At 35.9% G+C, this 17,608-nt stretch overlaps 1 protein-coding gene across 16 annotated transcripts in view; it reads left to right on the top strand.

Moving 5' to 3' along the window:
* Positions 1-17,608, top strand: part of PIP5K59B (Phosphatidylinositol 4-phosphate 5-kinase 59B) — a 170,951-nt gene that overhangs the window by 59,298 nt on the left and 94,045 nt on the right. For all 16 annotated transcript variants that reach the window (XR_014443894.1, XM_083142762.1, XM_083142755.1 and 13 more), the window contains exons 3-6: positions 3,672-3,806; positions 5,658-5,906; positions 9,483-9,635; positions 15,342-15,401. Coding sequence is in view for 15 of the 16 variants with exons in the window: in XM_083142762.1 (XP_082998888.1) it covers positions 3,672-3,806; positions 5,658-5,906; positions 9,483-9,635; positions 15,342-15,401 (597 nt within the window). In the remaining variant the exon portion in view is untranslated. The remainder of the gene's footprint in view (positions 1-3,671; positions 3,807-5,657; positions 5,907-9,482; positions 9,636-15,341; positions 15,402-17,608) is intronic.

The following is a 17,608-nucleotide window of genomic DNA, read 5'->3' as shown; positions in this document are numbered from 1 at the left end:
ATCTCAAAATATGTCATCACCAAAAATCGTGAAAAAAATATATTTGGTCCCTCATGCCATACTCTAAAACATATCAAAAAATCATTCTGGGACTGCCATGGGATCAGAAGATACAAAATAATATGTTTAACTATGTGACTGATAAAAGCCTCATTACATGAACTATGACGAGTCAAAAGTCCTTTAACACCCCCTACAAAATGTAAAGGAGTTATCCTGGTCATGAAAGAAATAGGTTAGGCACAGGGAGATCTCTAGCTGTGTGTGTCAAGCGCAGGTCTGCAATATTGTTGACCGCCATATTGAATTCAACGCAAACATTTCAAAGGAAAGTGGGTGATGTGAAATATCAAATCAGGCTAGAATTTCACGAGAAATGAAGCAGCGAAGGTTTTCCCAACTTATTTTTTTGGCAGCAAAACGTTATACGCATATCTTTCACTTACGATATATATGCACATTATAGTGTTGTCAATATTCCTGTGAGCACACTCTTTGACGTCTGTCACACTCACATAGAACATTTGGCAATGTAGCAGGTGCAACAACATCGCAAGTAGCAACTATGCCTTCTCTCAGATGGTCAATATCAGGGACTTTTAGTGCATTCACCATTCTCTTCAAATGTTTCTGAAGGTAAAAGTCCTCCTAAGATGTTAGATCTGGGGAATGTGCAGGCCTTTTAATAGATCCCCATCTGCCCATCAATCTACCTAGAAATTTACCATGAAGAATGTTCACATAGTGTGGTCACACACTGTCCTCTTTCAAAACTCTGGAAAAGTGCCATACCCCGTAAGCAAGGATGAAAAACCTGTTCACTTAACATAACACATCCAAGAAGCCCTCACCATTTAAGGTTTCGTTGTTGAATATGGACCAACCATTCCAGTTCTCCATACACTATACCACATCATTAGCTTACCAGCAATATCCATTGGGCTGGGATCTGTCTACTGTAGATTATCAAATCACAGGTATTGCATATAATTTTTATTAACTTTACCAGGAACATAAAAATTAGCATCGTCACTGAAGAATTTTTCATTCCAAAGGAAGTGTCACGTAATTGTTTGAGATACTTTTCCCAATATTCTCCACTATTCAAGTATTTGGTGAATGTTGCTGATTAAAATCATATGCAATGGTGCGTATACTTCTTTCTGTCCGAAGATGTCGGTGTGATCTCGCCAAGTTCCTGACACGTTAGGAGCATTCTTAATACTTTGTTTTTAACACCTCAAAAAGGAGAAAATGATTACAAGCATTCACTAATAATTTTTTGCTGGTTAAGTATACTTTGGAAAAACCTTCGCTGCTTCATTTCTCGTGGAATTCTAGCCTGATTTGATATTTCACATCACCCACTTTCCTTTGAAATGTTTGCGTTGAATTCAATATGGCGGTCAACAATATGCCGGACCTGCGCTTGACACACACAGCTAGAGATCTCCCTGTGCCTAACCTATTTCTTTCATGACCAGGATAACTCCTTTACATTTTGTAGGGGGTGTTAAAGGACTTTTGACTTGTCATAGTTCATGTAATGAGGCTTTTATCAGTCACATAGTTAAAACATATTATTTTGTATCTTCTGATCCCATGGCAGTCCCAGAATGATTTTTTGATATGTTTTAGAGTATGGCATGAGGGACCAAATATATTTTTTTCACGATTTTTGGTGATGACATGTTTTGAGATATTCAAGGTCAAAAGTCAAGGTCATGTGACAAAATTATATTGTTATCGAAAGGTGAGCTTGTTATATATCACTGGAAAGCTTGTTCAATTTCCTGTACAATAAGTTTTATTTGAGCTTTCTAGGCGAAATAGTGGCGGAGTTACACCACATTTAGTATAGCTAAGCGGGCTCAAAAAGGGCAATTTCTGCCAACTTTGACCTTGAATAATTTAACAATTACAAGATGCATGAGACTAAAAATTTTCATAGTTACTAAGTTCCATGCATAGTTTCAACTCCCCAAATTTCATGAAAATCGGAGATGGTCAAGTTGGAGGCTGTGTTGATTTCGCATGGAATGACTCAAAAACTAAAATCCACAGAAACAATGGACAGTGAAGATCCTCCAGAAGACATATGAAGTTGTCTTTATGTAGATCATATGTAACCCTGTGAACATGATTTACACTCAGGCAAAAGTATTTAAGCCTTGTTCAAAGTATTTGATGTGCTAGATTGATTTTTCCACATGGGTATACTACAACAATATACCATACATGTTCATAATAAATGGTATTTATATTGAAATTCATATTTTTTCCTTTTGAATAATTTACCTAACAATATGTTCAGAAAAAAAATTACCCTTGTTATACAAATTATGACAACGCAATGCTTTAGAAAATTCAATTTATTTCCATTTCTTGTCAAAGTGGCATAGCTCCCTCTGTCACTAGACCCCTCAATTCATCACAGTAGGGAAGTCACATTACATCAACAACTTCCTGTAGTAATACACAATTCCACAAAAGCTTTCTGGATCTCATAGTAATATAAAAACAAACCCACTTCCATATGTCTGTTTCCAAAATAGCTTAATTATGCATTCTGGGAGTATACAACCAGAAGTGCTGTTATATAGAAACAAAGTGTATTATCACCAGGTATTGGAAGTTGATGAAGAGTGATTTCTTTTTGAAGCCTTGAAGACAATGCAAAATATTATTCCAATCTGTTCCTTTTTGGTAGAGAGAGAGAAGAGAACATTGCTTTTATTTTTAATTTGCTTACCTTTTTTGAATTATTGGTCATTTTTCAGCATTTTTACAGACTTTTATTACACTTCTATAATTTGTTTTAGATTTTCAAACTGTATTTTTCTCCTTCAACCAAATCCAATTTTTTACTTCTGCTCAAGTGCAAAGAAAGAGATAAGGCAATAGTTTTAGCACATGATTACGGAGATTGGCAGAGAAATGAAGGGATTCATGACTTAACGTCACATACCTGAATAAGAATTGCAATTGCATTTAATTGTTACTTGTTTGCTTGTAGCCCAATGTTTCAAACCAAATATTCAATTGTCGAATTATGCAAATATCAGTGATTTTATCCACATAAGCACCCAACATTCCCTTAATACTCCCAACATTTTTCTCAACACCCCACCAATTTTCTTCACGAAAGCCATGTAGTACATAGTATGCCATTTTGGTTTTAAATTTACTTATACCCAACCTCTTCCCAGATTAAAAATTCTCGATTGAAATTTGGGTTAGTACTGTTACAAGACTGTCTCTACCACTTATGAAAAATTAGCATGATTGTTGTTATCTAAAGCAGACCTTTATTAACTTTTGAGGGGACAAGATTAACAAACCGTTACATATAAAATGACACAAAAGTTTAATGAAAACAGTACTGTGAGGCTCGCCTAGTTTCTAATCAATGGATACAACCAGAGTGTAGTTCTGTTCACATCATCTCTATTACAGCCAAGATCAAGAATGTGTGGATCCCTATCCTCACACCCTATATGAACCTATAATGCACCATGTAATTTGAGGTTGATATTAGCCTCTTATTATATTTTTGTCATCAGTGAGGACAATATTTTATTTCAGTAAATGTTGTTTATGAGTGTTACTTTATTACAAAAATAATGTAATCTTTCACAATTATGTTAATGCAATGCATTGTTTTTTTCCAGATCGAGACAGGGCAAGGGATGAATTCAGCAGGACAGAGGCATACAGGAACAAGCATACAACGGAACAAGTCCGAAAGGGAACGGAAGATAGGCCATCGGAGAGTTGGAGTGGGAGGGGAAATAACATATAAAAAAGTAAGTATCTCTTAGCAGTTTTCTTCTCACATTTGTAATTTCTTTGCACAAATTAATCACTGCATAATTGTCCAGATTAAATACAATACTTCAAAAATTGTACACAGTTGGAAGTGACTGTGAGATAAATTCTTACTAAACTTTTGTAAAGAGAGTGTATTTTACCTGGTGTACTTCCAGTAAACTAACCTTGTTAGGAATAGGGTCAGAAAAGGTGCCAGAAGGGCAGATAAATACAAATGATAAAGGAGACAGTAAACACTTACCACACAAAGAGAAATGATTCTATATTTCGCGATCTGAGTTGCATTTTCAAGATAGAAGATAAAAGATCGACGACACTTAGAGAAGAGGCACAGAATACTGTGCGTGTGGTAAGTGTTTACTGTCTCCTTCACCATTTGTGTGTGTGTGTATATATATATATATATAAAAATAAATTGCGGGAAAATTTGAAGTGTCTGACTTCCAGAATGTTTTATTTTCACTGGAAGAAAATTTACTAAAATTATTATAGTTTCATTAACACACCAAACAAACATTTTCATAGTAGGTTCATATATACAGTATCAGAAACAGAAAAATGTACATTTACATATATTTTTGTATTTACTTAATGAAACTGTTCAAATATTTTACAGGACAGTTTACTAGAAACAGCCTTTCTGTAAGAAAATCATATCTGTACGTATGGTGCCAAAAATCATACAAGCAATTTTAAGAGTTTTTTAAAAAATCAAAGAAATCTGATTTAAATAATGAAAATCAACAAAAATTATTTTTATCCACCTGACACACGTCAAATTCTTTTTGCAATCTCAGGGTTGCTACACATCTGGAAAACTGGGAAATGTCAGGAAATTTGGCTTGTCAGGGAATTTTGCAGATCATTGGAATTCACATGCATTTTGGAGTCGGCAAGAGAAAAAGTTGCAAAATGAACAAGCACTTCCACTTCTTTATTCGGTTCTTGTGATTCCACTCCCAATAAAGATTCAGTTTAGAAACTTGTTTCTTTCGTTCTTATGATTCTCAGTCTTGTACAAAATTATGCTTCTTTCAACTTTCTGTAATAAATTTTCACTTTTATAATACTAGATATTAAAAAAAATATATCAAAGTAAAACTTGCAGTCCAGATATCTGATTGATAACTAATGTACACTGACAATATGATCATAATTATCGGAAAGGTTTGTGAAGATTGGGTTATCGTCTATTATTTATTATTTTATAGATCTTAGTCTTGTTGGTAGTTCCTATAGAATTCCTATATGCAAAAAAAGTTCCTCCAGATGATGTGTACTTATAAATGTAAGCAAAAAAAGCAGCATTTTCTCCGGCACTACAAATCCGCCAGAAAATAAAAAATTGTTTATGGTTTATGAATTTTCTCTATTGTTTTTATATTGTGGAGATCTGTTATGGTGAAATAATGTACCTCTGTTATCTGTCAGGTAACCTGAAGGCTAGATGCACGTGATTGTAGCAACCGATTGTAATTTTACATTTTACTCTTAGAATTTTCAGGTGTTCTTGTGTGTGTGTGGGGGGGGGGAATGAAATTTGCTAAAAAAAAAGTTTTGAAAGAGATTATTCATAATAATAACGGATTATATATTTAATTGAAAAGCACAAGGTTTAAAAGCAAAAATCATGATGATAAACATGTCTGTAAAAAAATCATTTTTGGACCGGAAAACCTGGAAATGTCGGGGAATTTCATAATAAAAAAATCGTAACAACCCCGAATCTTATTCTGTAGAAATTGTAACTTCAGTTTTTTTTGTTTTTTTGTTGAGTATATTCTAGGTACAGTACAACAAATATTCATTGTTCTTGTAATCCCTAGATCCAAACATCACAAATTATGGGCTCAATCCAGTTGGGCATCCAACATGCAATAGGCAGTCTAGCGTCAAAGCCAGAGAGAGACCTTCTCATGCAAGATTTCATGACTGTGGAAACGACGAACTTCCCTTCTGAGGGCTCCAACCACACTCCAGCTCATCACTACTCAGACTTCAAGTTCAAGACATATGCGCCTATTGCATTCCGCTATTTTAGGGACCTTTTTGTAATTCAACCTGATGATTTTTTGGTAAGTTTGTCTGTTTAATTGTGTGTAAGTCACACTGATAAATCTACTGTTAAATGAATTATGTTAATGTAATTGTGTTATGTTCTTAGTATGGACACTGCAGAAAGTGCCATAAGGTCATGTTGACTTTGTTTTGGGACCACAAGGGGCCAATTCTTGAACATTACATGCCCAGAGGTCATAATATAAACAGTACCATCTACTCCAACCTTTTGCGCGAAAAACTGAAACCAGCCATTCTGCAGAGACTAGGTGGTCTGGTGTCCACTGGCGTGCTTTTGCTCCATGACAATGCGAGACCACACACTGCAAATGTCACATTGTCTACCATCAAGACCTAAAGTTTGAGTGCTTACCCCACCCTCCATATTTGCCCGATATCGAACCTTCCGATTTCCATACTTTTGGCCCACTGAAAGATGCACTAAGTGGATCGAGGTTCCATAATGATGAGGAAGTCCAGTAAGCGGTGCATGTGTGGTTACGCACACGTACAAAAGAATGTTTTCGTGGAATCAGTGCATTGAAACATAGTACTGTAGTTATTTTGGTTCTTGTAATAAATATTTGTTACAAACGTATTTCCTGTTATATATTGAATGAGCCTTGTATGTGCAAAATAAAGAACATGGATTCCTGTTTGAGTTGCAGATGTAAGCATATTTCTAAGTTTATTATCAGTAGGTCCTGGATAGTTATGCATTTTGCATATATGCAAGTACATATTTTAAACATTTTTTGATAAATGTATATTGTATATGCAAATCCATATATGAATCGTATACATAAACTTCTTGCATATTTTAGAGCCAAGAATCACTACTAAAAGTGTATTTTAAGTCTGTGTGTTGGGCATATTGTCTTCTTTATAAAGAACTTCTATTCCCTTTAGTCACTGCTGTTTTTAGATTATACTTTACTTCCTTTTACAAAACAATGTGATAAGACTTCTTTACTCATCCTCGCAGGAACACTTCAACAACTACTCTTTTTGTGAGAGAAACGACAGTGCAATAGACAGTCTGTAGATGATCTTGAATTTGACGTGTCTGATACTGTTGTCTTAAAATGTTGTCCAACTGTATCTTGGGAAGTAGAATGCGTTTTTCTGGGTAAACAAATATTCTTGCAGAACACAGAAGGGTTTCAAGATTGAAAATTTGAGATGATATGTTGTACAACCTTAGTGACAATGAAGTTCAACCAGTCACAAATATAGAAGTGCGTTATGAAAGAAGGAGAACACATGCATATGCTGAACATACTTTATTCAGCAGCCTACATGGAACAAAGGAAAACATAAATTTCCGCTGCAACGCAGCAATGTATGGTGTCCACACAAAATAAAACATTTTCGTCCATCTACACGTGACATTGAAGTTCGACCACTGTTAGAGGGGATCCTGTTTACCATGGTGTGACGCCGCCCCGTCGGCGAATAACTGTGGCAATGCGTCGGGGCATGCTGCGGACAAGTCGTTCAAGGTATTCCACATCGATGCGGTGCCATTCCTCCTGCATGCAGGCGATAAGAGCAGCCACTGTCGTGGGTCCCCTCTGTTGCACACGTCGCTTAAGAACACGCCACACATTCTCAATGGGCGAGAGGTCGGGACTCGATGGTGACCATGGCAGAGTTCGCACGTGATGGCGAGTCAACCATTCTCTTGTCAGCCACGCTGTATGAGGCCTGGCATTGTCGTGTTGAAGATGAGATGCCGCCTGTGGAACAGGTGCCTTCGCACTGTGGGAAGATGCCGCTCCAGTATGCATGTATAGGCGTGTGCATTCACAATGCCCTCACAGACGTGTAGTGGGCCAACCCCAGATGCCGTCATGCATCCCCATACCATCACTGACGCAGGTATCTGTACCCGATGTGCATAACATTTTGCTTCATTCTGTTCCTCCTTCCGACAAATGACTGTTTTCCGTATTTTCCCGTATGCAACATTGAAAATGGATTCGTCTGTCCACAAAACCCTGTTCCACTGCCGAAATGTCCATCCCCGGTACATTCGTGCCCACCGTAGTCGATTGCCTTTGTTCAACATGGAAAGGAAGGGTTTACGTATCGCCTTGTACACTCGGTAACCGCATCGCTGTAGGTAACGGCGAATGGTTCTGGTTGACACTTCAATGTGAAAGCGTTCTCGAGTCCACAGTCGTAATTCGGCCACAGAAACATGATTGTTGGTCTGGATATAGCGCCTAAATATCCGTAGGTCACGCACGCTCAGCAGGCATTTTCGACCGGGGGCCTTACCTGGCTCTGTAGTACCCGTATTTTGGTGGTGTTTGATGATGCAGTGGACGGTTGACTTGGGTAAGTTCAGTTGGTGCCCTATTTCCCGTTCACTGAGTCCATCCCGTTGCAACTCCACCACTCTTCTCCTCACGGTGTTGTCAATAGGTTTGCCCCTGGCCATGGTGATGATGCACTGCGGTTCCTCGGTGCACAGCACGCTCTTATATACGGCAGACTCCCTTATCGTGTCCGTAACGTCATGCTTCCGTCGAATGCACCACTATCTGGAATTTTCCGTATGGGTCTGGTGCCTGGTCGAAGTTCAATATCACGCGTATAGTTCCCCGTTTTCGTTCTTTACGTGACCTTGGGTGCAACATGCTGGATCACGATTCTTGCCTGCTCACATGCATCCTCTTACACACATGCGTCACTTCTGTGGGTCACCCATTCCACCGCCAATGCCTCTGTGCATTTAATCACGTATTCCTTTCTGGTCGAACTTCATTGTCACCAAGGTTGTAAACAAGTGCAATCATGATATGTAAGGAAAGTAATTTTTTCTTTCATTTGTAAAACAAGAGTGTGTGCAAGAATTCAGAACTACAACTTTACACATGTCAAATGGTATGAGCTGAAAAAGAACAAATATCTGTTTACATTTAAAAATGGTAAAGTGTTATTTTCTAAAGTGCATATTTATTTACATATATTACAACTTTTTAGTGCATATTTGCATGCATAGCTATTCAGGCCCTAATTATCAGTAAACATCATTGATAGGCCATCAGTCTAATTCCATGTACTCAAGTGTAGCTTTGTAAATTGAAAGTATTGGTTGTAAATTTCATGTTTCCTGGTTATGGGTATCCATTGTGAATCAGTTTCTCCCTCTGTGGTGTTCACTTACTAGTCCATAGCTGAATGTATGATGGATGCTCAACACTTACGTAAATAATAATAATAAGATACAAAAGTTCAAACTTGAAGCAAAAATGTTGTTCGTTTGAGCATCATGTATGTTGTGATGTTTTTGGTATGAACTTCCTTTTAGTCAAATGGTTGGTGCTCTCAGTTTTGGTGAAAATGGTTCCAGCTGAAGTTTATTTTGTTCTTGGATTTTAGAAATCAAAAGAAGAATGTGTACATAACTTTAGGTGGTCATATTGAACAGACTTTTCAGCTTATTACTACATGATTTTTCTTTTTCTTATTTATTTTTATTATGAGAGCTTTCCTGCTCATGACTTACTAGGAATAAATATTTGAGAAAATCATAAGTGCTTACCTTTGTCTCAACTGACTGTAAAAAATTTTCTTCTTTACAGATATCCATGTGTAGTGCGCGACTTCGAGAATTATCAAACCCAGGAGCTAGTGGTAGTATATTTTATCTCACTGATGATGATGAATTTATAATAAAAACTGTGCAACATAAAGAAGGAGAGTTTCTTCAGAAACTATTGCCAGGGTATTATATGGTAAGAACAAATATCTGATTAATGTTTATGATACTCCTTGGTTAAGGGGACACAAGTGATTCTTTCACGCATCAATTAATGAAAATACATTGTGGAGCATGCAATGCAAACTGTTTAATAAGGTTCTTCTTGTTGAAAACTAGTAGAAAATCTTCCCTTAACACCAAAAACTTATTTTCTCCCAACTACTATCCGCGTGAAAAATATGGAGCCCTCTATTTATGTGTGTAAAATTGTACTCGATGAGAGAAAAACAGTCAATTATAGCTCATTTGGAAAACCACAAGTATATGCTTTTAGAAATAGCAAGACAAAGGGATTTTAAGTCTTATCTTTTCTCTATTTGGACAAAAATATTCGTAAAAGTGTAGTTTTATTTTCTTGTGTTTAATAACAATGCAGGTGCATTATTAATGTATACAGAGAAGACTGCGAAACCACAGGTCATGGGTTCAAATGATACTGAGAGAATGACGCCCCTCTAAAGATATTTTTTAAAAAAATCAACAAAACCTGCAGCAAAGCATGAATATGGCTTCCATGTGCAATATGAGTAATATTTTATTCATTATTTAATGCTGCAACAATACTTCTACGGAATGCACTTCCACGATTCCTGGACACTATGTAGGAAAGTGGCAGTGCTGTTGAAGTTGCCTGCAATGCACAGAGGCTGAGACTGACCACACCACACCATTCATCATGCACCCATTTACCATATTAGGAGCACAAAATAATAACATTGGTCAACATTTTGAGAAAGAAAGTTCCGATGTTTTCAAATCAGTGAGTGTTTCTGGAATATTTTGAATGCTGATCACTGAAATAACATCCATTTGTTCCCATCACATCAGAATAATTCACAATTTCACATTCAGAATTCTCATATTTGCCATTACATTGCATTTATTACATAAGGCAACAAAGGGAAATTTCGGTTGTTTCAAAATCAATAAGTGATTCTGGAAGTATTTTTAATCCTGATGCTGGAAATGACATCCATTTTTTTCGCATCACATCAAGATTTTTCATAATTTTACAATCAACATTCTCATATTCGCCATTACATCAGATTTATTACATAACGCAACAAAGTACATTTATACTAGGAAAATTTCGGTTGTTTCGAAACCAATGGGTGATTCTGGAAGTATTTTGAATGCTGATCACTGAAATTACATCAATTTCTACCCATCACGTCAGGATTTTTCGCCACGTCACTAAGTTCAATCAACCCACCATATTATAACATTGAGTATTGGACATTTTGTGAAGGAAATTTTCATGAGGGATTTCGAAAATAAAACTACATAATTAAAGTCAATGCAATTTTAATTTTCATGCTATTGTGTCATGTGAAGGTGGATTAAATGCACACAATTTTACATGCATTTGTGGTTCAAAATTGGATGATTTGTATTGTAGAAAATCAATATTTTACCATCAAAACAGGAAATAATTATTGAGAAAATAATGGAACATTTTATTGTGAAATTGTGAAAAATCCTGACGGATGGGAAAAAATGGATGTCATTTCCGTGATCAGCATTGAAAATACTTCCAGAATCAGTTATTGATTAGGAAATGACCGAAATTTCTCTTTTGTTATGTTATGTAATAAATGTACTGTAATGGCTAATTTCATAATTTGTGAAATTGTGAAAAATTCTTACGTGATGGGAAAAAATGGATTTCATTTTTGGAATCAGCATGCTAAAATTATTCAGAGACAAGAGTCATCTACGAAACATCAAAACCCATGTTAACCAGTGTAATTAATATCTCTGGCCATACTCAAGGTACATATGTCAAACTTCTGGATTTGGACCAAATGTGTTACGTAAATGGTGTTTTGCAAATTTCATTGAATTTACAATTATGCATTTCAAGTTTGCACGTTTCCCTATAATATCTATTTTAAAATTATAAACTAAAGATCTGCATTTAATTTTCTCTACACAGGTGCAAAAATAATCCAACTTCAAGTACATAAAATCTCAATACGAGGGTCACTATTTATATTTTGAGCCTTGGCAACACTGATTGAAGTTAGGCACGATTTGACGTTTGCACGGAATCATCTGGCATTATTGACCATAACGTACTTCAAATGTTTTGTCAATAGCTTGATTTGTGTTGTTTATGTTGCCTTGGAGATTGCGCGACAACAATAAAATGGAATTAACTCGTGAACATTTTCGTGCGATGATTTTTTACGATTTTCGACGTGGATTATCAAGACAAGAGTGCATCGATCAACTTACTTTCACATTTGGCGATGAAGCCCCATCCTTTGCCACTGTGAAATGCTGGTATAACGAATTTAATCGTGGCCGCCATTCGCTCACCGACGAGAATCGCGAAGGTCGTCCAAAATCAGTTGTTGTTCAAGAAAACATTGATGCTGTGCAAAACCTAATACTGCAAGATCGTCATGTGACATACTGTGAGATTGAGGCAACCATAGGCATTAGTTGCACCAGCGTATATAAAATATTACATGATCATTTAGCTGTGAGAAAGGTATGTTCTCGTTGGATACCACACAATTTGACAAAAACTCAAAAAGACGCTCGCGTCAATTGGTGCAAACAAATGCTCAATAAATACAATTGTGGTGTAACAGGTGACGAATCATGGATATATGCATATGAGCCGGAACGTAAACAGCAGTCGACTGTATGGGTGTTTCAAGATGAAGCCAATCCAACAAAAGTTGTTCGCACTCGAAGCACATCGAAACAAATGGTCGCCTGTTTTTTTGGGAAAATTGGTCATGTGGCAACTGTGCCTTTAGAGGAACGTAGAACGGTCAACTCTGAATGGTACACAACAATTTGTTTGCCAGAGGTCTTCGGTCAAATACGGAAAACAAACAAACGCCGTTGGATCATTCTTCATCAAGACAATGCCAGCTGTCACACATCTCGTCTAACAACCGACTTTATGAACACTCAAAAAATCGAATTGATGGGTCATCTGCCGTACAGTCCTGATTTGGCACCCAATGACTTCTTGTTCCCAAATGTCAAGAGTAAATTGCGTGGACAACGATTTTTGTCGGCGGAAGATGCCGTTGATGCGTTCAAAAACCATATTATGGAGGTGTCTCAAGAAGATTGGAAAAACTGCTTTGACAAATGGTTCAAACGAATGCAAAAGTGTATTGACCATAAAGGAGAATACTTCGAAAAACAATAAAGCAGTTTTCAATGCCAAATTCCTGTTTTTTCATTGTTAGGCTCAAAATATAAATAGTGACCCTCGTATTATATTTAAAATAGTTAAGATTAATTTTGATGTAATACTTATTAAGAAATAGATGCTTGAAGCTTTTCAATGAGGTACATGTGAATTTTTTCCTCCCATGGCGTTCGTTCAATTTTAGAAGCAAATAAACAGAGGGCTCAATATTTTGTATTTTTTTTTTAATCATCAGTAGGTACTTACTGTGTGCTTCGTTAGGTTTTTTGTGTAATGTTTATGCATAGGATCTGCAATATAATATAAACTGTATTATACAAGTTAGTTCAAAATGAATGATGCAACTTTACACAGTTATTATGATGTTACTATTTATGATAGAAAATCAGACAAGGCATCAACATAAAGAAAAACTCTGAAAGTTTTATTTCCACTTAGCGGGCTTATTCTGCTTAGCCGATGCTCCACCAGGAACGCCAGTGTTGCAAAATGGCTAATGACCCGTAGAAGGCGTATTGTGTGTTGGAGCTATTGAGAACTGATTCAGTCGCAATGGTGCAAAGACATTTCCGCATGCTTTTCAGTAGTAATGAATATGTTTCACCCTTCTGAAAGATTTGCCAAAGTTACAACTGTGAATTGTTAGTGCTTTCGAAACAGTTGACAACGACTTGCTGTGTTGTGCATAGCAAGTACTTGATTATCGTTTGGACCTTTTCCGCGTTACACATGGTTCCTGTGTTGAATCTTTATAAAGTGTCATGTGAGTAAAACTTCCAGAGCTGATTTTCTATCATAAATAGTAATGTTATAATAACTGTAAAGTTGCACCATTCATTTTGAATTACCCTGTATTGTTTTGTTACTTTGCATCTACAAATAATGGTTACCTTTGTTCAAACCTGTAACCTTCTGTTGGTATATGTGTGTTCCAGAGTAATGTGGTTGGTATAAGGTGAGCGTGGTGCTCACATTTTTTGTTATTGTTCGAATATTTTTTAGATTAATCATGTTGAAAACAGTTTATAAATATGTATTGCCCAATATATATCACTGATAAGTTAAAATATTTCTTATTTATTGTAACAAAATTATATTCTTGCAACTGATTTCCTATTATGAGAGGCAAGTTATCAAGAAAAACAACAATCTTTATAATTTTATTTAGAATTTACTTTTGATATTAACTAATTAACTGAAAGAACCTGTAAAAGTATGTTTATCAATCATCATCATCATTAGGAGATTGATCTGTGTCACTTTCATTATCACATTTCAATGACTTATCAGCAAACATTGTCTTCTGGGCCCTGAATCAAACATTCTACCCAGGTCTTCTCTTTCCTCATTATTTGATTCAGCAAGACTTGCTTGGAACTGCTGTTCTTTATTCATGATGAATACCATATTCCAAAGTTCATTTAGCCAGAAATAGTAGCTGTAATAAGTGATTTGAGTCAAATAAAATAACTATTGAGGAATCAAAACAGAAAACAGTGTCGCAACATGAATTTAGTGAGCACAGAAATCAAATATGTTTCCAGAAAATGGTTATGCAGTTGGAATATGTGTGAGCGCTGCACTCACAAAACACGAACTGTCATGAAAATGACATATCTTCACAGGCTGAGAACAATGCCGTAATCTATAACTGGTATCATCTGACCATAGACATTCCAAAATACAGCTACGCAAGACCAGAAATGGATATCATTATTTGGGCCTGAAAAAATTACAATTTAAGGTGAGCACTGCGCTCACACTAATACCAACGAAGGGTTAAGAAGAACGTATATACATATGCAAAGGATGTATTTTGAAGTAGTAACCAGCAACTTAGGTTTGGAAAATAAAGAAAAAGTTATTTTAGGTTAATTCCAGAATTGAAACCCAGAAACATTATTTCAGTATTTCACTTCACAAGTCTAGGAGATGGAGGAATATTTTGGGGGAAAAGAGCCATTTGCAAGATATTGTCCACCCAGTGTCAGGTGTAGGGTAGCATAGGAGTAATTTAAGTAGTAACCCAGTAACCTAAAATAATTCGAAATAACACATTTTGCTACGTTGTAAATGTGTTTATATGTGATTTCTATGAATTTACAACACAAACTAACAGCTTCATTGGGATTAATTTTACAATTATGTTGATGTTTTATTTTATTTTGCTTTTCTGTCGTTTTTGGTTAATCTCGAACACAATTTAAAATTTGTGATGAGATAAAAATTTATACAAACACAATCACAAATACAATGGACAGGGGTACACACAACCCCACAGAGGATTATACTGGCTGTGGTTCCAGGTGCTAGGGCTTTGTTAGGCTACAAATAATATTTTGGGGTCCAAACTTCATGTATAATTTGAACAGGTTTGTATTAAATTTTAAAGATATGTATTTATATTTTTTATCCACATGTCATTACATTATGTATATGTGTGCATTACTTTTTACATCTTAATTATTCATAGTTGTTACTGATATTATTTTCTGTTTTCAGAACTTGAATCAGAACCCTCGGACGTTATTACCAAAGTTCTTTGGTTTATATTGTTATCAGGTGAGTTATAATTTAATTCTTCCAGCTTCAACTCTCGCACACATTTCCATTAACCTTGAATTGGTCACCCACGGTCTGTAGTTCCAGGTGTGTAGTTTTAATGCTGCCATTTAGTAATGATTATTTTGTCAACTCTGTCTAGCTTTTACACCACGTTTTTGTTTTCAGTGTTGGTAAGGACCGCTCGGGAGGGTTCGTTGAAGCCCCCCTCCTGTCAAGAGTCCATACGTGACTATAGGCGTACCAAGTTTGTAATGAAAATCCAGTCTGCTATTACGTGCTCGACTAACGAAGAGTGCCTTTTATAATTTTACAGAATTTCAAATTTTATCGTGTTACAGAATATCCAATTGTAGAAAGAAAAGTAAGGAATTGGCATTTTAGACCATTAATTTAGCTATTTTAAAAACCCGGTCTCTGGCACCGTGCACAACCATCGCTGTAACTTGTCTCATGTGCCCCACGAGGGGTTAAGGAAGATAGCACATGTTGCATCTTGGTTGGTACCTTTTTCAAACCAGATCTTTTTATGCTGTAACTTTTCCTTAGATGGGTGGTTTTCAAGCATGTACTATGAAGTGATGTACAAAGAAATATGAAGTCACATTTTTTTTTCTGGGAAAGATCATCCTCTTGTGAGAAGTGTCAAATTTTTACATCCTCTCTTGTAACAGGTATAGTTCGAAGAATAAATAAAAAGAAATGAAATTTTGCCTGATTATATGCATTGTCGACTCAGTATGACTCTGCTTGTCACAACTACTAAAAATATTGCTCTGATCAGGACATCACCTGGAGGGTATGGATATTGGCTGAGAATTTCTTTTATTTCAAAAGATTGCATGAATTATTGGCATTGGGAATTCTGCATGAATTCTGTGATTTTTCCTTACCAAAAAAAATGCAGCACCCTGTTATCCAAAATGTATGAAATTACACATTCATAAGTGTTTTGATGTATATTTATCATGACTGTTGTTCTTTTTATTTTTACCTGGGATATTGATTTTAAAACCTCTTATATTATTTATAAGAACAAAACAAGAGAACCCACCAATCCTTATGTTGACATCATTTGCAGACCAATGAGTTTATAGTGTCTAGCTGATGCTGCAAACTACAAATGATGTCAACTTTACTGACTTGTAAGCTATATACTGCTGTGTGATAAAAATTAAACTGGGCTTTTTGTGGTGTTTATTACTCACCTGTTATTGTGGAAGTTATCCATTTTATGTGTAAAGGTTAGGGACAGATGTTTTAATTTATTTAAATATTTGTGTGTGCTTTACTTGGATAAACATAATCATTCATTCTCTCAAGGTTAGTAACAGTGTTTCTTTATCAATGTTCAATATTAATTCAACATCATCCATTGTCTAGTGCTTTCATCTGTACTTATTCTAACACTATGTTTGGAGAGAGCATATCTTCTCTCATCTTCAGGGGAACAAATTTCTCTTTGGAGGTGGTGGGGATTGTACCTATGGCAGACCTGCGATTTTACTACAAATCCAGTTTACAAACTATGTAGTTGGTTAGGGTTAGAGTAAATATAAATAAAAGCACTAGACAATGAATGATACCAAATTAACATTGCACGCTAATAAAGAGCCACATAGCCAAATGGTTAGCGCTCTCGCCTTTGGTGCAATCAATCATGGGTTTGATTCGTGGTGGGAACCCCCAAACTTTCAGTATTGAGCCTGCATCATGAGGACAATTGGGGAGCTTCTTGAAAAGAAGTAGCAAACTGCAGTATCAAAAGCCAGAAAACTGCAGTGATGGGACTCGATGAGTTGACCATGTGCCACTCAGAGGGCTGTTTGGCAAAGGATAGGGGCATGCATATTTCGTTTTTGACGAAAAAATGAAATGTCAAAAAACACATTTTGGTGTTAATTTTTCATGTTTTTGAAAGGTGAGAGATGCATTTTGATACCATGTTTTGTCACGGAATAATGCGAAATAGACTCTTAAACACGAAATCTGGGGTTTATTAACAGGCGGGTGACCTTCCAGTGTCTGAATTATCCTGTGAGTTATGCAATTCATGGAAAATTGATTAATTCTGCTGTTAATATTAAAGAAGCAAAAATGGACCCCTTTACACAGAAATAAACTTAATACTCTCATAACTACATAAATATCCTATTAGAAGTTAAATGTTAATTTTGTGTAATAAGTGTAGTTTCTAAATCAAATTT

This window comes from Lepisma saccharinum, chromosome 21, assembly GCF_977018435.1.
Source record: "Lepisma saccharinum chromosome 21, izLepSacc3.1, whole genome shotgun sequence".
In the NCBI taxonomy this organism is placed as follows: domain Eukaryota; kingdom Metazoa; phylum Arthropoda; class Insecta; order Zygentoma; family Lepismatidae; genus Lepisma; species Lepisma saccharinum.
Note: the sequence above shows the minus strand (reverse complement) of the source record. Positions and strands in the feature narration are given on the sequence as shown.